Here is a 20,557-nt window from a genome sequence, read left to right on the forward strand (position 1 = left end):
CAGGGCCATTATTTGCTGGGCCAAATTGTAAGTCCAGCATTGAAACTAACCACATTTTTTGAGATCCAAACTTTGCAGGGCCAAAATTTATAGGGCCACACTTTCTAGGGTCAAGAGCTGCAGGGTCTACTAAAAGCAGCCCATATTCACAAGATCCCATTCTTCCAGAAGCTGCAGAAGCTGGCTTAGGAAATAAGGTGAAGCACTTTCCACACTGGATTAACCCCAAGATGAAAGGTCAAGGGCATAAAGAATCCATTCTCCTCTCTAAGGATGAGACAATGCCCAAAACCATGACAAAAAAGGTTGAGAAGACTCCACCCCCCCACCAAACACCCTGTGAGAGGAGCCAAGTTGAAGAAGAAAACAGAGGAGGAGGGCATGACCTTCTTTGATGCCCCCCAGTCTCTGGACAATGAACTCAAGCAACAATCCCTTCCGCCCAGATGCTCCTGGTTCCTGTGCCTTTCCCAAGACAGCTCCAAGCACTGTCCTCAGCTGACTTGTGCCACTCAGCCAGAAAATCCATCCCACGTCTCAGCTCTCACCTCAGCAGAAGGCACTGGTCTACACAAAGAGAATACCCAGTCCAGGAAAAAGGAGTTTGTAGGTTCCCAATCCTCTGCATGCCCATGAAAAAGGATGTCATCATTTCCATTAATGTGCAGGTGAGACAGGACCCTCTCCAAATATACTCTATACCTCTAAGCAAAGAACCACCTGTTTGTGCCTCCTTATTTTCAAGGTTGTATGTGATGTAGAGAGTAGAGAAGGTAGATAATACTTCCCATACAGTATAGGAGCTTAAACTCATATTTCAAATAGATCAGCATTTTCCACACAATTCTTTCAGTCCCACCCTGAATTGTGGATAGGGGGACTTGAGCAAAGAAGGAACACCCTTGTCCAAGGTGCACTGAGGGCGCACCAGGCTTGAATTCTATCATGTCTTCCTGTGGCATCTATGGGCCCTAGAGGAACAATGTGGGCATGATGATAGTATAAGAAGTAGCAGCCAGGAATCTAGTGCATTTTTGGCCCATAGGCACAATTCACCAATAACTTCTATATATGCCCACAGTCTGAAGGGAAGTTTTTTACAGGAGTGTCACAATGCTCATCCTTGATAAACACAAAAGAACACAGATAATGTGACATGTGTCAGAAGCAAATGATAGAATCTCCCCTCTCTGCACCCTGATATTATTGATTAGATCTTTAAAAGGGCTAACCCACCTGGGAGTCTGCTGTAGCCTGTTGCCAGTTTGACCCCCATTGCCTTTCAGTTGCATGGGATAAATGCCTCCTAGAACGAAGATCAGTTGAAGAGAAGGTTCCCAAAAAGATCACAATAAAAATGACTTTGACCTGAGTCTTACATTCAACAGTTCAAATATTCAACTACTATGTGCCAGGTACTATGCCAGACTCTAGGAGCACAATGGTGAACAACACCAGGCCTTCCTCCATTGAGCTTATGGAATCATGGAGTAGACTGTCAAATAAAAATTACTAAAAGCACTGTGATAAGGACTGGTTAGAGGATGTAGGGGAAATACACACAGGGCACTTAACCTAATTTGGCGGGGGGGGGGGCGGTTCATGGAAATTTTCCTAGAAGAGGTGATACGTAGACTGAGTTTCAAAGGATAAGAAGTTGTCCAGGAAGGAAGTGGGGAATCTCTGGGTTTCCCCAGGCTGAAAGTACAAACTGAGCAAATGTATGGTGTCAAGCAAATGGGTATGCCATGTAAGAGAACAGTAACTTGCTGGAGAAGTACCTATGATAATCAAAAGCATATTAAAATGTTTGAGGGATCAGAGTGAGATTGCCAAACTAGAGAATGGATAGCATTCACTCATGCATTTTTTCATTCCTTCAACTAATACTGAGTGTCCACTATACGCCCACACTTGTATAAGCACTGAGTATACAGCAATGAACAAAAGAAGAAAAAACAATCTGTCTTTAATGAGCTTACATTGATGGTACACTAGGGAGGGAGATAAAAGTAGCATAAGTAGGGGCGCCTGGGTGGCTCAGTCGTTAAGCATCTGCCTTCGGCTCAGGTCACAATCCCACAGTCCTGGGATCGAGCCCCGCATCAGGCTTCCTGCTTGAGGCCTGCTTCTCCCTCTCCCACTCCCCCTGCTTGTGTTCCCTCTTGCTGTCTCTGTCAAACAAATAAATAAAATCTTAAAAAAAAAAAGAAGCATAAGTAAAAAATACAGTATGTAGAAGAAGACCAAATATATAAAAGGTAAGAAGTTTGGGGAAGACTTAGGTGGGGTGCAGTTTTAAATAGGGAGTTCAGGGCAGGTCTCACTAAAAATGTGGGCATGAGGGTGCCTGGGTGGCTCAGTTGGTTAAGTGTCTGCCTTTGGCTCAGGTCATGATCCCAGGGTCCTGGGATTGAGCCCCATGTGGGGCTCCTTGCTTGGTGGGGAGTTTGCTTCCCTCTTTGCCTGCAGCTCCCCTTGCTTGTGCTCTCTCTCTCTCTCTGACAAATAAATACATAAATTTTTTTTTCAAAATGTGGGCATGTCGGATGCCTGGGTGGCTCAGTCAGTTAAGCATCTGCCTTCAGCTCAGGTTATGATCCAGGGTCCTGGGATCAAGTCCCTCATCAGGCTCCTTGCTCAGCAGGGAGCCTGCTTCTCCCTCTGCCTGCTGCTCCCCCTGCTTGTGCTCTCTCTGTCAAATAAATAAATAAAATTTTTAAAAAATGTGAGCATGGACTAGAGAGAGATTAGAGAGTAAATCACATAGGTAACTGAGGAAATTTCATGTCAGACATGGATAACTGAGCAACTTTCATGTCAGAAACATGGTCTGGAGGCTGGAGCATGCTTGAGCTATTCCAAGGAAGAAGAACAGTGAGCCCAAAGCAAAGTAATCATTAAAGGGGAAAGGAATGGAGGACAAATCAGAGCAGTAAAGGGGCCAAATGGGGTAAGGCCTGGAAGGTCATTGCAAAGGTCATTGACTTTTTGGGTAAATGGAAGTTGCTGTTAGAGGATCTGCTTAAATCTGCCTTATGTTTTAAAATGATCACCCAGGCTGAGTTGCTAACAGCAGTGTTTTTTTTCTTAAGATTTATTTATTTATTTTGAGAGAGTGAGAATGAGAGAGAGAGAGAGAGAGAGAGAGAGAGCACATGAGAGGGGGGAGGGCCAGAGGGAGAAGCAGGTTCCTCGCTGAGCGGGAAGCCCGATGCGGGACTCGATCCCGGGACTCCAGGATCATGACCTGAGCCGAAGGCAGTCGCTTAACCAACTGAGCCACCCAGGCGCCCACTAACAGCAGTGTTGAGGGTATAGACTTGGATAGAAGCAAGGGGATTAGTCATGAGATTATTCCAGTAATCTTAGCAGCAGAGGAGACCAGAAGTGTTTAGATACTGGATTCATTTTGAGTAGGACAATAGGATACTGATATCCATTTACTGATAGATTGGATGTGGACAGTTAGAAAAAATAAAAAATCAAGGATAACTCCAATGTTTTTGGCCCAAACTTCTGGCAATAGGGAGTTACCATTAACTGATGTGAGAAATGCTAGGACTGGAGTAGAATGATATGTGTGATTGGATAGGGGGAGTGGTAATCAGGAGTTCACTTTTTTTAAATTTATTTTTAAAAATTATGTTCACTTAGGAGTTCACTTCCACACAGAGATAGATACTGGACATTCAAGTGTATATATTGATTAGACAATTTGAGCATATGACCCTGGAGTTCATGGAAGGGCCTAGGCTTTAGGCAGACAGACAACTAGATAAATAGAAAAACATAGGTGATGACGATGATGATGATGAAGAAGAAGAAGAAGAAGATAAATGATAGATAAATAGATAGATAGATAGATAGATAGATAGATAGATAGATAGATAGATAGATGTATTTAAAACCCCGAACCATGAGACCAGGCTACGGAGACAGAAAAATTATTACATCGGTGTGATGAGTGCTATGGTATATGGGATCCTGTCCCAGGAGGAGGTACTCAGCTGATAAGGAGAACCCTGGGGTCACATAAAGGTGTCACAATAAAAATGACCTTGAAAGACATCTTACATTCAACAATTAAAATATTTGAGTACTTACTGTCTTCCAGGAACTATGGCAGACATAACAGTCACCAAGACACAGGCCTGGCCTCTATGCAGATCATGATCTCCTGGGTAGACAGTCTCACATGCCCAAATTGCCTAATCAAAATAAACACATGGATGTCCAGTATTCATCTTAAAAGTGAACTCCTGATTCCCTGTCCCCCTCTATCACAGAATCACACATACCAGACCTGGCAGAAAGACAGAGGCTGCCCTGAGTGGAAGGTATGGATCTCTGTTTTGGACACCTTGTATCTCTCAGAAGGTGGCACCTCTGCATTCCCCAACTCTGCATTCCCACCTTCTGACCTACCACACAGGAACCAAGAGCTAAAGGAAGTGCAGGAAAGTGCTGTAATCTCCCTATGATGTGGTATGGGGGACTATGGGACAGTCCTGCTCCACTGATTGGTAAGGAAATCCAGAATGACTCAGTATCCCGGTAAACCAAGAGGTGGTGGCAGGACTCTCTTCCACTGATAGGACCCAACTGCGAGCAAGTTGCAGAAAACCCAGGACGGAAACATCAGTGTGTCCCTCCTCTGAATGATGATTCTGTGCCTAATGGATGGGGGCCCAGCCCCTGTTGTGACCCTCAGGGTGAGGGGGCCCAAGACCCAAGCTTGCTGAGCCAACACCCTCCACGTGTTTTCCTAAAGCATCCCCGAGATCATAGGAGGTCTTGTGACAGGCACATCCTCCCTGCCTGGTGGGAGTTGGGCAGAGAGCCATGTAGGAGGATGCCCAAGAGAAGGAATGTGACTCAGAAGGGTCACAACAGCATCAGGTGAAAAGCCAAGGTTAATGTGCACACATCCTGGCTTAGGTGGAACAGGCCCTTCCCATGGTCCCCCACAGGCTCCTACCTGCCCCCAGTAGATTTCTATCACGGAAATTTCAAACAGCTGACTATAACTGCTAGACTCTTTTCCTGCTCATTCCGCTATGGCAGGGAGGTCATAGAATATTCTGAGCACAGGAGTTAAGTGTGTGAGACTTTATTTCCTTACTCTTGCTCAATTCTGTCATGCCAGCAGGGGACCAGGATTCCATGAACATGAGTTGAAACTCCCTGCCCTACTCAAATTCCTAACCTGTTGGAGATCCTTAGCTTCAAGGGCTCAGTTATCTTTGCTCATCTGCTCAAAATTCTAGTTCTCTACTTTGTAGGTCTTTGGGTAAAATATCCCCTGCTCCTAAATTCCCACATCCTCTGAATCTCATCCTCCTTTCCACAGCCTTATCTCTGTTTTGGCCTAATTTCCCATCACCACCCTCTACTTGCCCTTCACTGTCCAGGCTGAATCCCTGGAAGGATGATAGTAAATATGAACATAGTAGTGAAAAAAGCAAGTTACAAAAATAATCATATTACAGTCTCATTTTAAAAATATTAATAGATTTTATTTTTAGAGCAGTTTTAGGTTTGCAGAAATATTGAGCAGCAAGTACAGGGAATTCCCATACACCTGTTCCCACCCTTGGCCACATACAGTTTCCCCTCTTTTAACATCTTGCATTTAGTGTGGTATATTTATTAAAATTGATGTGCCAGTATTGATTCATTATTATTAAACAAGGTTCATAGTTTACATTAGGATTCATTCTTTGTGTTATACATACTATGGGTTTTGACCAATGTATGATGATGTATATCCACCATTAAGGTATCATACAGAATAGTGTCTGTACCCTAAGAATTCCCTGTGTTCCACCTAATCATTCCTTTTTCCCTTCCCCCAAACCCTTGGCAGCCATTCATCCTTTTTTTTTTAATTGTGGTAAAATATACATAACATGAAATTTACTCTTTTAACCATTTTTAAGTGTATAATTCAGTAGCATTAAGTACATTCACAGTGTTGTATAACCAACATCACTATTTCTAAAACTTTTTCATCAACCCAAACAGAAACTCTATACTCATTAAACAATAACCCCCAAACCCCACCCTACCCCAGCGCCTGGTAACTTCTATTTTCTGTCTCTATCAATTTCCTTATTTTAGGTACTTCATATAAGAGGAATCATGCAATATCTCTCCTTTTGTGTCTGGCTTATTTGCTTCTGACATAACATAATGTGTTCATCCATCTATATTGTAGATGTATCAGTATTTAATTTCTTTTTATTGCTAAATATTCCACTTTATGTATATATTACACTTTTCTTATCCATTTATCCATTGATGGACACTTGGATTTTTTCCACTTTTAGCTACTGTGAGAAATGCTGCTAGGAACATTGGTGTGCAAGTATCTGCTTGAGTCCCTGCTTTCTATTCCTTTGGATATGTACCTAGAAGTGGAATTGTCAAATCATATGGTAATTTTATGTTTAACTTTTAGAGAAACTGCCACCAAATTGTTTTCCACAGCAGCATTTTGCCTTTCCACCAGCAACGAATAAGAGTTCTTATTGCTCCACATCCTTACCGCATTCACTATTGTCAGTGTTCTGGATTTTGGCCATTCTAATAGGTGTGTAATGGTATCTCATAGTGGTTTTAATTTTTAATTCTCTAATGACATATAATGTTGAATATCTTTCTGTATCTTTTTTGGTGAAGGGTTCAGGTCTTTTGTCCATTTGTAAATTGGGTTATTTTCTTATTGTTGAGTTTTAATAATTTTTTGTATATTTTAGATACCAGTCCTTTATCAGGTATGTGTTTTGCAAAGATTTTCTCCAAGTGTGGCTTGTTATTTCATTCTCTTAGTAGTGTCTTTTGGAAAGAAGTTTTTTGTTTTAATGAAGTCCAACTTAATTTTTTTTCATAGATTGAGCTTTTGGTGATGCATCTAAGAAGTCATCATCAAACCCAAGATCCTATAGATTTTCTCATAATCTCATTCTTGAAAGAAAAAATATATGTATGTTTCTATTTTTCATCTTTTGTTAATGTGTATTTTCTAATTTTTTTACATTGCAAATTAATTACATACTTTTTTATATCATTTAAAAATACCAGAGTTGGCAACAAGGTGGCTTCTTTTAGTTTTACATATAGCACTCTGTGACCCAGAAGACAAAGTTTTACCACTTCGGGTTTCAGTTTCCCTATCTATCATGGAGTACTGGAACAGAGAAATCACAGAGTTCCCTTTCTGTCATAACATCTAGCATACTCACACTTTTTTTCCAAGTTCTTTAAAAAGTCCATGGACTTAATTGAAGCATCCAGCCAGGGTGTATCCAGCTATGGGGCAGGGGAGGACTGTGTGTCAATGTGTAAACATTTTTAAGGCTATTCACCTAGGAGTTTATTGAAGTAAGAGGCTGGGTCTATAGTTTCCAGACACTGTCCACATGCCTCATGAGCACCAGCTGTGCTCTATGGTGAGGTGGGAAAGCAGGTCCCCATGAGGGGAACAGGCACACCACACCAGGGGAGGAGAATGTGAAACTGACATACAACCTGGAACATAAATTGGTACAACCACTGTGGAAAACAGTATGGAGGTTCCTCAAAAATTAAAAATACAGATACCATAAGATCCAATAATTCCATTATTGTGTATTTACCCAAAAAAAATGAAAACATTAATTCAAAAAGATATATGCACCCCTTTGTTTACTGCAGCCATTTCCAATAGCCAAGATATGGAAGCAACCTAAATGTCTATCAATAGATGAATGGACAAGGAAGGTGCAGAAGACACACACACACACACACCCCCCTTATATATATAACAGAATATTATGCAGCCATAAAAAGGATTAGATCATGCCATTTGAGACAATGAATGGACCTAGAGGGTATATGCTAAGTGAAATAATGCAGACTAAGACAAATGCCATATGATTTCACTAATATTTGGAATAAAAAAATGAATAAACAAAAAAGCAGAATCAGACCTATAAATACAGAGAACAAATTGATGGTTTCCCAAGGGGAGCCGGTGGGGTTGTTGGGCAAAATGGGTGAAGGGAGTGGGAGATACAGCATAAAGAATATAGTCAATGATACTGTAATAGTGATGTATGTGGACAGGTGGTAGCTACACTTGTGGTGAACATGGCATAAACTTGTTGAATCACTATGTTGTACACTGGAAACATAACATTGTGTGTCGACTATACACAAAAAATTTAATTTAAAAATCTGCTCTGTGCTATCATGCATACTCTCTCTCAAATAAATAAATCTTAAAAAAAAAAGAAAAGCAAGGGTGGGGTACCTGGATGGTGCAGTCAGTTAAGCATGTAACTGGTTTCAGCTCAGGTCATGATCTCAGGGTCGTGAGATCAAATTCCCAGTCAGGCTCCCTGCTCAGTGTGCAGTCTGCTTGAGACTCTCTCCCTCTGCCCCTCCCCCCTGTGCTCTCTCATGTGTGCTCTCTCTTTCTCTAAAACAAATTAATCTTAAAAAAACAACAACTGAGGGGAGCCTGGGTGGCTCAGTCCGTTGAGCCGCTAACTCTTGGTTTTGGCTCAGGTCACGATCACAGGGTCCTAGGATTGAGCCCCATGATGGGCTCCTTGCTTATCGTGGAGTCTGCTTGTGATTCTCTGTCCCTCTCCCCCTGCCCCTCCCCCACTTGCTCTCTCTCAAATAAATAAATAAAATCTTAAAAAAAAAAACTGACACACAATCCTTCACTGTGGACCTTCCTCGTGATCAATTATTATTTCCAAGGCCACATTTTTTCTCAGAAAACTTTTCTGGTAAGTCTTTCAGATTTTTATTTTACTTTTTTTTTTTGGAGAGAGAGAGAGCGTGCACAAGTGGGGCAGGGGCAGAAGGAGAGGGGGAGAGAGAGAATGTTGTGTTTTTTTTTTTATGTATAGGCATGTTCATAGCAGTTTTATTTACAATAGTAAAAAATGAAAATCTAGTGTTACATTCACACAATGGATTACTATTCAGCAATAACAAAAAAGAACACACTAACTAGAGAAAGAAAAACTAAAGTGAAAAAAATCAAAACAGTTATTATTTCTTATAGGTTAGACATTGACTGAAAAAGGATACAAGGGAACTTTCCAGGGTGTTGGAAATGTTCTATACTGTAATATCCTTTTGTCAAAAGTATACAGCTAAAAACTGTACACTTCAATGTATGTAAATATTACCAAAAATGATCATATATTAATGATGATGATGATGATCATAGAATGAGGTGGTAGGGAATAAGTGAAAGTATAAATGATACAAAAATGGCAGAATATTGGGGTACCTGGGTGGTGCAGTTGGTTAAGCATCCCACTTCTGGTTTCATCTCAGGTCATGATCTCGGGGTCCTGCGATTGAGACCCCCCCATCGTGTGCTCAGCATGGGGTCTGCTTGGGATTCTCTCTCCCTCTCCCTCTGCCCCTCCCACTCTCTCTCTCAAGAAATCTTAAGCAGGCTCTACACCCAGCACAGAGCCCAATATGGGGCTCAATCTCATAACCTTGAGATCATGACCTGAGCTGAAACCAAGTCAGATGCTTAACCAAGTGAGCCACCCAGGTGCCCCATCAAATTTTTTTTACTGTGATCCATAGCAAGAAATATAGCTGTATATACACAGTTATAAACATGTGTTTGTAGATCTAGACCTGAACCCAAAGTTTTGTGAAACAGTCCTACTTTTACTACATGTGACGTTCCCTGATATTTTCTATACTTTTTATCCTATTTCATTAAAACAGTCCTGATAGTGACTCTCTCAGATGATTTCATGACTTCCCAATGAGTCTGGACCTACAATTTGAGAAACACAGCCTTAGGATAATTTTACATTTTTGATTACAGAACTACCTTTTTTGTCTTGATTTAAAGATGGCTACCTCTAAAAGACAAGGACAACATTGTGGAGTATAAGGTAAGCCTTCCCCTTAACTTCTGTGGTGCAAGAACAGAATTCTCAAGCTTGTCTTAAGAGTCTATGTGGTTGGAAGGTCTAACAGAGATGGACAGCTACTAATATACCTTTGACTGAAAAAAAAAGTACTCTATATGAGAGGCTGATCCTTTTTGACCTGTGAATATATATAAAAGAATGTTTATTGGAGCACTGTTTTTAGTGATTTAAATGTGGAAATAGGGGTGCCTGGGTGGCTCAGTCAGTTAAGCATCTCCCTTCGGCTCAGGTCGTGATCCCAGGGTGCTGGGATCGAGCCCCACATCCTTCTCTCCTCCCTGCTCCTGCTCTCTCTCACTATCTCTGTCTCTCTAATAAATGAAAATTTTTTAAAATGTGGAAACAATCTCAACAGGAATACAAAGTCTAGAGCAATGATTCTTAAATGGTGAACTGAATGGATCCTGGGCAGGTGGGAGGTGTCTATAAGAAACTCCAAGAAGAGGGAGAGAAATGAGTGGATTGAAAAAGCATATTAATTAGAATATACATATTTATATTTGGAAGACAAATATTAAAACACATTACCCCGGGGCACCTGGGTGGCTCAGATGGTTAAGCGTCTGCCTTCGGCTCGGGTCATGATCTCAGGGTCCTGGGATCGAGTCCCGCATCGGGCTCCCTGCTTCTCCCTCTGCTTCTCTCTCTCTCTCTCTCTCCCTCTCTCTCTCCCTCTGCCTCTCATGAATAAATAAATAAAATCTTAAAAAAAAAAAACACATTACCCCCCCCTTTTTTTTGTAACATAGACTACAAAACAGTGGAGGTTTACAGTATCTTCTTCCTTCTTGGGAAGACACAGAAGGTACCAGTTCTCTAAATAGTTTGGGGAAGCCCCCTCCCAGAAGTTGTATTAGAAGTTTTAGGGAGCAGTCATAAAATGTTTACATTTTAAAAGCTGAGAAACACTTGTTCAAAGACCTAGAATAAACATACTTGAAATTTTAACTTTTCAAGAATTATTCCTTGGAGGAAAATCAGTGGTAATCATTTAATCCTTACAGGCTTTTTCAGACAAACATAATAAGAGTTATTGAACAAAGCCCAGCCAATTGGGGAGTTACACTTTAAGTGAACTGACTCATTAATATTGTATCAGCAAATTAACTACAGGCACCTCCTAATACACTGTAGTCCTGCTACAACCATTATTCTCTATAAGGATAACAAGAATCACTATTAAGCTATCTCAGTTGTTAATCATGTCATTACAGTGGCTTTGGGAGACTGTCTTTAAAGGAATTTCAATGAACTAAAATGGACATCTACCAGTAAAAGAAATAAAAAAAAAAAACCCACACAACACCCCTCCACATCTTCCTCCCAGAAAAACACCCAAATACCCCAACGCTTTCCAACCCTGACCAGACTCTAAGAGCACTTCTGTTCCTTTTACCTGAGATGGCTCCTTTCCTAGCCACATTTTCCCCTCTCTAAAGGCAGAAAATGTAAAATAAAAGAAAACAACAAAATCCAAACAAGATCTTGTCAATTTGAATTGATATGGCTTTGATTTTGAGAGTAAACTGTGAGGACACAAAAGAACTAGGCTTAATGAATGAGGCCAAAGTTTTTAATGGTTAATGGAGGAGAGGATCAAACCTTGGTCTCTTCAACAGATGGTGTTGGGAAGAGTGTACAGCTACATGCAAATGAATGAAACTGGACCACTTGTTTACACCATATGCAAAAATAAATTCAAAATAGATTAAAGACCTGAATGTGAGAACTGAAACCATAAAAACCCTATAAGAGAGCACAGGCAGTAATTTCTCTGATATCTGCCATAACATTTTTCTAGATACGCCTCCTGAGGCAAGGAAAACAAAAGCAAAAATAAACTGTTGGTTCTACATCAAAATAAAAAGTTTCTTCACAGCAAAGGAAACAACCAAAACTAAAAGATACCCTACCAAATAGGAGAAGATATTTGCAAACGACATACTCAGTAAAGGGCTAGTATCCAAAATATACAAAGAACTTATACAACTTAACACCCCCCAAAAAAATAATAATCTAATTTAAAAACAGGCAGAAGACATGAACACACATTTCTCCAAAGAAAACACATAGATGGCCAACAGACACATGAAAAGATGCTCAACATCATTCATCATCAAGGAAATGAAAATCAAAAACACAATAAGATATTACCTCACACCTGTCAGAACGGCTAAAATAAAAAACACAGAAACAACAAGTGTTGGCAAGGAATGAGAGTTTTAAAAGGCAACCCTCATGCACTGTTGGTTGGAATGCAAACTGGTACAGTCACTATAGAAAACAGTAGGGAGGGCGCCTGGGTGGCTCAGTTGGTTGAGCGACTGCCTTCGGCTCAGGTCATGATCCTGGAGTCCCTGGATCGAGTCCTGCATCGGGCTCCCTGCTCAGCAGGGAGTATGCTTCTCCCTCTGATCCTCCCCCCTCTCATGTGCTTTCTCTCTCTCATTCTCTCTCTCAAATAAATAAATAAAATCTTAAAAAAAAAAAAGAAAACAGTAGGGAGATTTCTCAAAAAGATTAAAAATAGATCTACCCTATGAAATCACACTACTGGATTTTTACCCAAAGAATACAAAAACACTAATTCAAAAGGATACATGCACCCCTATGTTTACAGCTGCATTATTTGTAAGAGCCAAATTATGGAAGGACCTAACTGTCCATCAATTGATGAATGGATAAGAAAGATGTGGTGTATATATTGGTATATATATATGTACCATATACCATATATATACACATACACACACACACACAATGGAATATTATTCAGCCATAAAAAGAGTGAAATCTTGCCATTTGAAACAACATGGATGGATTTAGAGAATTTAATGCTAAGGAAAATAAGCCAGTCAGAGATAGACAAATACTACATGGTTTCACTCATATGTGGAATTTAAGAAACAAAACAAATGAAAAAAGGAAAAGCAAAAGAGACAAACCAAAAAACAGACTCTTAAGTATATAGAACAAACAGTTACCAGAGGGGAGGTGGGTGGGGGCATGGGTGAAATAGGTGGAGGGGATTAATACTACACTTACCTTTTTTAAAATTTTATTTTACTATGTTATGTTAGTCTTCATACAATACATCATTTGTTTTTGATGTAGTGATCCATGCTTCATTGTTTTCATATAACACCCAGTGCTCCATGCAGAACGTGCCCTCCTTAATACCCATCACCAGGCTAACCCATCCCCCCACCCCCTCCCCTCTAACACCCTCAGTTTGTTTCTCAGAGTCCATAGTCTCTCATGGTTTGTAAGAGTACATTTATCTTGATAAGCACTGAATAATATATGGAATTGTTGAATCACTATACTGTACACCTGAAATGAATATAACACTGTATGTTAACTACACTGGAATTAAAATTTAAAAAGTAAAATTTGAAAAAAAATTAAAATGGATAAAAAAGACACCTTGATTAAAAGTGAGTGTTCCCAAATATCCAAAATGTACACGTGGAATACTTGAGAAATTTAAAAAATCAGCTTGAATTTCCAGAGAAACAAGTGGTAGTGGTTAGTGACAGTTAAAAACAAATGTCTGGAGAGGCCTAGCTAATGTAATAAGACACAAAAAGGAAATGAAAGGTATACAGACTGGTAAGGAAGAAATCAAACTATCTTTGTTTACAGATAACATGAATGCGTATGTAGAAAATCCAAAAAATTGACAAAACTGTAATAAACAATTATAGCAAGGTTATGGATATAAGATTAATATACAAAAGTCCATTGCTTTCCTAGGTATATAAGGAAAACTACAAAATTCTAATGAACAATATTTTTAAAAACTAAATAGATATTTCACCTTTAAAGAAAAGGAAGACTCAACATTATCAAGACATCAGTTCTTCCCAGTTGATCTATAGATTCAATGCAATTCCAATCAAAATTCCAGCAAATTATTTTATAGATATCAATAAACTGATTCTAGCATTAAGGAGGGCACTTGAGGGAATGAGTCCTAGGTGTTATATGTAACTGATGAATTACTAAATTCTACCTCAGAAACTAGTAATATACTATATGTTAATTAAATTGAGTTTAAATTTTAAAAAATATTCCCAAAAAAATCTGATTCTAAAGTTTATATAGTGAATTCAGTTTTGAAGAAGAAGAGCAAAATCAGAGAGACAAAAAAGTATAAAGGTATAGGACCATCTGGTTGTTTGAACTAGAGGAAATGAAAGCAGATGACAACCTGAATCTTTCCTTGGTACCGCTGCAGCCAAAAAGTCTGTCTAGATGTTTTTCTAAGGTACTAAGATATACATGGCAACTGGGTTGTGTGTTTATATGTGTATAAAATATGTATATTCTCTGCAGAGAATTTGCTCATTTTTAAGGGCAAAGTGGGAGGAGGGGTGCTGCTCTGCATCAGGAGAAGGGAGAGAGGGAATTGGAAGGCAGTTTAGGAACCTCTCTCCATAAAGCTAAATAACTGAGAAAGTAAATAACAGTGATCTCCTGAAAAGTGAGAGGGCTTCATTAGGCAAAAACAAAGCAAAAGAAACCTCTGAAAGGAAGGACAGGTGGAAGCAACCAAAGAAGGCCCAAAAGGTGGAAAAGAAAGCCCCAACTTTTCATTGAGATCAGAAGAGAGGTAAACGAATCTAGATGATTCTTGCTACCTTCCAGAAAGCATGTGTTTTATATATCTTTGTTGAATGAATGCTGCATCAATGACTGGGCAACAGAAAATGCTTGAGATCATGGTATCAGTACCTTTTCTTTTCCTCAAAATGGACCGGAGAGACTGATCAGACAAATTTTAAAAATTCAATTCTAGAAAATACACAGGTACCAGCTCATCACATCAATTTGCTTCTCCAGAGGTAGAGCCTGAATGATGATTCAGGGCTAGCAGGGGTGAAAATAGGCAATTATATAGTAGCTACAAGTGATTTCTCTGGCCACAGGGGAGAGCTACAAAATTGTAGAATTTAGCCAGTTTCCATAACCACAATGATAAAAGAGAGACCAAAACACCAAAGTCAAAAGTTTGCTGCATATATGCTGTGTCCTGGGGCATTGTGACTGGCCCACAGGAGGGCAGCTGCCCCAAAGGCATGTATAGGAAGCTTCAAAATGCATCTCTTCTGTCCTGGGTTTGAGCTGGAGAAATTTAGCACAAGCAGCATCTGCACATAACAGTGAAAATTTTCAGAGTGGTTGATAATTGGCTTCTGGAAGCATGTGCCTGAATGATTGTGTGAGAGCCTCAGGGAAAGCCATATACCTAACATAGAAAGTGGAAAACCAACAGAACTAGGGTCTGTAAAAAAATGTAGAATGCACATAACAACACCCTGAACTCACTGCACATCTGGCTGTTATTAACAGTGATGAGACTCTAAACATAACCAAAAGAACAACAAGTCTCTACGCAACTAATGAATCGTTGAACACCACAACAAAAACTTATGATGTACTATATGCTGGCTAACTGAACATAATAAAAATAAATAAATAAATAAATAAATAAATAAATAAATTGTGAATTTATATGAAAAAAAGTCTCTTTACCCCTCCATGAAACTCCTGTTTTTTGAGGAAATCCAAGTCTTAAGTGATTTGCCTGTTCTCCAGTCACTGGCTGTTGCTTTAGGAATGGAGTACATCACCACAGTGCTTTTGGAGCCTATTCTTAGCCAGAGTGATTTGGCATGCTATTTTTAGTTTCCATCTCTGTAGATTCAGTGTCACTCCACTTACCCTTGTTTATCCAGTACAGCAGCACTAGCTTCAGTCAGCCCAGAAAATATGGCCACCCTAAATTAACTGAGTTATTTTGGGGTTTCCAAGGACTGAAACTGAGTCTTCCTGGACTCAGCTCAAGAGAATGAGGCATCTGTGAGATCCTGCTGTTGCTTAATATTTACTGAAAGCCCCTAAAGCTCTAACATACATGGGGACAAAATTATGGCATGATCTTTAGCCTCTGGGGGCCTTGGGTGAATCTTCATGAAAAGCTACAGTGCTGGCTTTCCACAGAAGCAGAGCAATAGTTAAAGAATATCCCATATCAGTGACTGGCTGGTATGACTGCACTTAGCAGGCAGAACTTTCTAGCAAGATGGAGAGGCACTGCCTGTTCTCTGCTCTGGACTCAGTAAACACAGATTTTGTCCTATTTAATGTACTCATTACATCCTGTTTATCACCATTAACTTATTTTTTGATACTACAAACATTTGCAGAGTGCAACCTAGTATGTATCAAGCACACATCAGCCTCATAATAAATGTTGGTAAAATGAACAAATGGGACCTCACTCAGCCTGTAGAATGCAGTATGAGTATATGTGTGTAGGGTGCATAAGTGGAAGGCTTTTTGAGATGTTGCATAAGTTAATCTTGAAAGATAAGAGTTTCTGCAATGGATAAAGAATAGTCATTCCAGAAGGAAGTAAAAGCACACAGAAAGGCAGGCACTTAGATCTACAGAGACCCCTCCACTCTCCTGCATTGTGGCTCAGGTAGTATGAAACCAGACTGGGTGCTGGGTAGAAATAGGCAAGGAAACCTACTTTCACATAGAATTATCATTAGCTCAAAGAATTGATTGGAAATCGTATGGTTAAAGTAATAAGAAGGAAATATGTCCTTGGATTTCAGAAATTTAAAAATAAACTGACCTAGAGAACTCGATTTCCTGTGACTAGTGTGGTAGGCAGTCTCTCAGATGGCTCCTGTTGAGCCCTGTCTCCTGATATTCATGGCACTGTATAATCCCCTCCTGAGTACCATGCTTCTGGCCAAGAGATTATGGCAAAATTGAGGAGTATCATTTTCCATGATTAGGTGACGAAAGATTATTACTTCCATCTTGCTAGCCAGCTCTCTTTATTGCCTTCTTAATGTGCACACTTTTATGAAGCTGTCATATTGGAGAGGCCTACCCACTGAGGTTGGCCTGTGGCAAACAACTAGTGAGGAACTAAAGCTCTCAGTCCAAAAGAGCCTAATGAACTGAATTCTGCCAACAACCACTGAGTGAGCTTAGAAGCAGATCCCCGTTTGAAACTTTGGATGAGACCGCAGATTCGTGGCTGACACCTTGATTTTGACCTTATGAGAGACCATGAGGCAGAGGATACAACTAAGCTATGTTTGGATTCCTGACGCATAGACAGCATGAGATAATAAATATGTGTTGGTGTAACTGACTAAGTTTTACAGTAATTTGTTATGCAGCAATAGTAATACAGACGGGAAGTGGGGAAACTCTGATAAGTTCCAGGGCTTTCAATGTATGTACTGCAGTACAGCAAAGGCCTTGGGATACAACATTCCTGTGCCTCACAAATTCTCTAGTGAAGTGTGTATTTAAATCCTTTTCTCTTTTTAAAATTGTGTTGTTTGGGGGAAAAAATGGGTTGCTTGCTTTCTTATTGTTGAGTCTTGAGAGTTCTTTATATATTCTGGGTATGAGTTCTTTTCCAGATAGATAACATGCAAACATTTTCTCCCACTATATGACTTGTATTCTATTAACATTGTCTTTCAGAGGCAGAAGTTTTAAAATTTTGATGAAATACAATTTATCCCTTTTGTCTTGTATGGATCATACTTTCAGAATTACTATATCTGAGAAATTTTTGCCTAACTCGTGTTCATGGGTTTTCTTCTATGTTTTCTATAAATTTTATAGTTTTAAGCTTTACATTTGATCTGCAATCCATTTTGAATAAGTTTTTGTATATGGCATGAAGTAGGAATTGAAATTCATTTTCTTGGATATTGATAACCAATTATTCCAACACCATTTGTTGAAAAGACTTTCTCCTTTGTTGAAAATTAGCTGTCCATACATGAGTGGGTCTATATCTAAACTCTCTATTCTGTTCCATTGATCTATTTGTCTATATTTATACTAATACCACATTGTCCTAATTTCTGTTGCTTTATAATAAGTCTTGAAGTAATTTAGTATTAATCCTCAAACTTTACTCTTTTTTTTTTAAGGATTTTATTTATTTATTTGACGGAGAGAGACACAGCGAGAGAGGGAACACAAGCAGGGGGAGTGGGAGAGAGAGAAGCAGGCTTCCCGCGGAGCAGGGAGCCCGATGCGGGGCTCGATCCCAGGACCCCGGGATCATGACCTGAGCCAAAGGCAGACGCTTAACGACTGAGCCACCCAGGCGCCCCTCAAACTTTACTCTTTTGCGAAATTGTTTTGGCTATTGTGGGTCCTGTGTATTTCCAGAAGAATTTTTAAATGAGCATGTCAATTTCTTAAGCGTGGTGAGGTGACATCATAATAATATTGAGTCTTCTGATTGATGGACAGGTAGGTATAGCTCTCCATTTTTTAAGATAGCCTTTAATTTCTCTCAGCAGTGTATTGCAGATGCAGTGCATTGGTCTTGCACATTTTTGCTAGAATTTTATCCGTATTTCATGTTTTTATGCTATTTTCAATGGTATTTTTTTTATTTCAATGTCCAGTTGTTCATCACTAATATACAGAAGTACAATTGAATTTATATACCAGCTTTATTTATATCTTACAACCTTGCTAAATTCACTTACAGTTCTTTTATATTAGTCACCATACAGTACTTAATTAGATTTTGTTGTAGTGTTCCATGATTCACTGTTTGCATATAACACCCAGTGCTCATTGTAATACGTGCCCTCCTTAATACCCATCACTGGGCTAACCCAACCCCCCACCTCCTCCCCTCTGAAACCTTCAGTTTGTTTCCTGGAGTCCATAGTCTCTCATGGTTCATCTCCCTCTCTGATTTCCCCCCTTTATTTTTCCCTTCCTTCTCCTAATGTCCTCCATGCTATTCCTTATGTTCCACACATAAGTGAAACCATATGATAATTGTCTTTCTCTGCTTGACTTATTTCACTTAGCATAATCCCCTCCAGTTCCATCCATGTCCATGCAAATGATGGGTATTCTTCAACCTTTCTGATGACTAATATTCCATTGTGTATATGGACCACATCTTCTTTATCCATTTGTCTGTTGAAGGGCATCTCAGCTCCTTCCACAGTTTGGCTATTGTGGACATTGCTGCTATGAACATTGGGGTGCATATGCCCCTTCTTTTCACTACATCTGTGTCCTTGGGGTAAATATCCAGTAGTGCATTGCTGGATCATAGGGTAGCTCTATTTTTAATGTTTTGAGGAACCTCCATACTGTTTTCCAGAGTGGCTGTACCAACTTGGATTCCCACCAACAGTGTAAAAGGGTTCCCCTTTCTCCACATCCTCTCCAACATTTGTTTCCTGCCTTGTTCATTTTTGCCATTCTAACTGGTGTAAGGTGGTATCTCAATGTGGTTTTGATTTGAATTTCCCTGATGGTTAATGATGTTGAACATTTTTTCATGTGTCTGTTAGCCATTCGTATGTCTTTGGAGAAGTGTCTGTTCATGTCTTCCGCCCATTTTTTGACTTGATTATTTGTTTTTTGCATGTTGAGTTTGAGAAGTTCTTTATAGATCTTGGATACCAGCCCTTTATCTGTAGTGTCATTTGTAAATATCTTCTCCCATTCTGTGGGTTGCCTCTTTGTTTTGTTGACTGTTTCCTTTGCTGTGCAGAAGCTTTTTATCTTGATGAAGTCCCAAAAGTTCATTTTCTCTTTTGTTTCCTTTGCCTTTGGAGACGTGTCTTGAAAGAAGTTGCTTTGGCCAATGTCAAAGAGGTTACTGCCTATGTTCTCCTCTAGGATTTTGATACAGTTTTTATTTTATTTTATTTATTTATTTGTCAGAGAGAGACAGAGAGCACAAGCAGGGGAGTGGCAGGCAGAGGGAGAAGTAGGCTCCGTGCTGAGCAAGGAGCCCGATGTGGGACTTGATCTCAGGACCCTGGGATCATGACCTGAGCCGAAGGCCGACGCCTAACAAAATGAGCCACCCAGGCGTCCCATTGATACAGTTCTAACGGCATTTTTTTTTTTGCAGATTCCACAGGATTTCTACATAAATGATCATGTCATCTGTGAATAAAGGCAATTTTCCTTCTTTATTTCCAACTGGATGCCTTTTATTTCTTTTCCTTGCCTCATAGCACTGGCTAGAACCTCTAGTACAATGCTGAATAGAAGGGGCACCTGGGTGGCTCAGTCGTTAAGCATCTGCCTTCAGCTCAGGTCATGATCCCAGGGTCCTGGGATTGAGCCCCATGTTGGGCTCCCTGCTCAGTGGAGATCCTGCTTCTCCCTCTCCCTCTATCCTTCCACCTGCTTGTGCTCTCCCTCTATCTCAAATAAATAAAATCTTAAAAAAAAAAAAACAATGCTGAATAGAAGTTCTAAGGATAGATATCCTTGTATTATTATTAATCTTAGCGAATAGGCATCTGGTCTTTCGTCATTAACTATGATCTTAGCTGTGGGGTTTTCACAGATGCCCTTTATCAGCTGGAAGAATTCTTTTCTTAGTCTGTTAATTTTAAAAATCAGGAATGCATCTTGTATTTTGTCAAATGTCTTTTCTACATCTATTGACATGATCATATTGTGTTTTTTTTTTTTTTTAGTTTGTTAATATGATGAATTACACCAATTGATTTTTGAAATATTAAGCCAACTCTGCATTCCTGGGATAA

The 20,557-nt window shown here is 39.7% G+C and overlaps 1 protein-coding gene across 3 annotated transcripts in view; it reads left to right on the top strand.

Moving 5' to 3' along the window:
- FAM205C (family with sequence similarity 205 member C) overlaps positions 1 to 20,557 on the top strand; it is a 34,895-nt gene that overhangs the window by 5,797 nt on the left and 8,541 nt on the right. The window contains exons 5-6 of one of the 3 annotated variants that reach the window (XR_004819550.1): positions 169 to 668; positions 9,857 to 9,926. Coding sequence is in view for 1 of the 3 variants with exons in the window: in XM_035723796.1 (XP_035579689.1) it covers positions 169 to 395 (227 nt within the window). In the remaining 2 variants the exon portion in view is untranslated. Of the gene's footprint in view, positions 1 to 168; positions 716 to 9,856; positions 9,927 to 20,557 lie in introns of those variants that run through there. The other 2 variants (XR_004819551.1, XM_035723796.1) reach the window with 2 other exon arrangements.

Source organism: Zalophus californianus, chromosome 13 (genome assembly GCF_009762305.2).
Source record: "Zalophus californianus isolate mZalCal1 chromosome 13, mZalCal1.pri.v2, whole genome shotgun sequence".
In the NCBI taxonomy this organism is placed as follows: Eukaryota; Metazoa; Chordata; class Mammalia; order Carnivora; family Otariidae; genus Zalophus; species Zalophus californianus.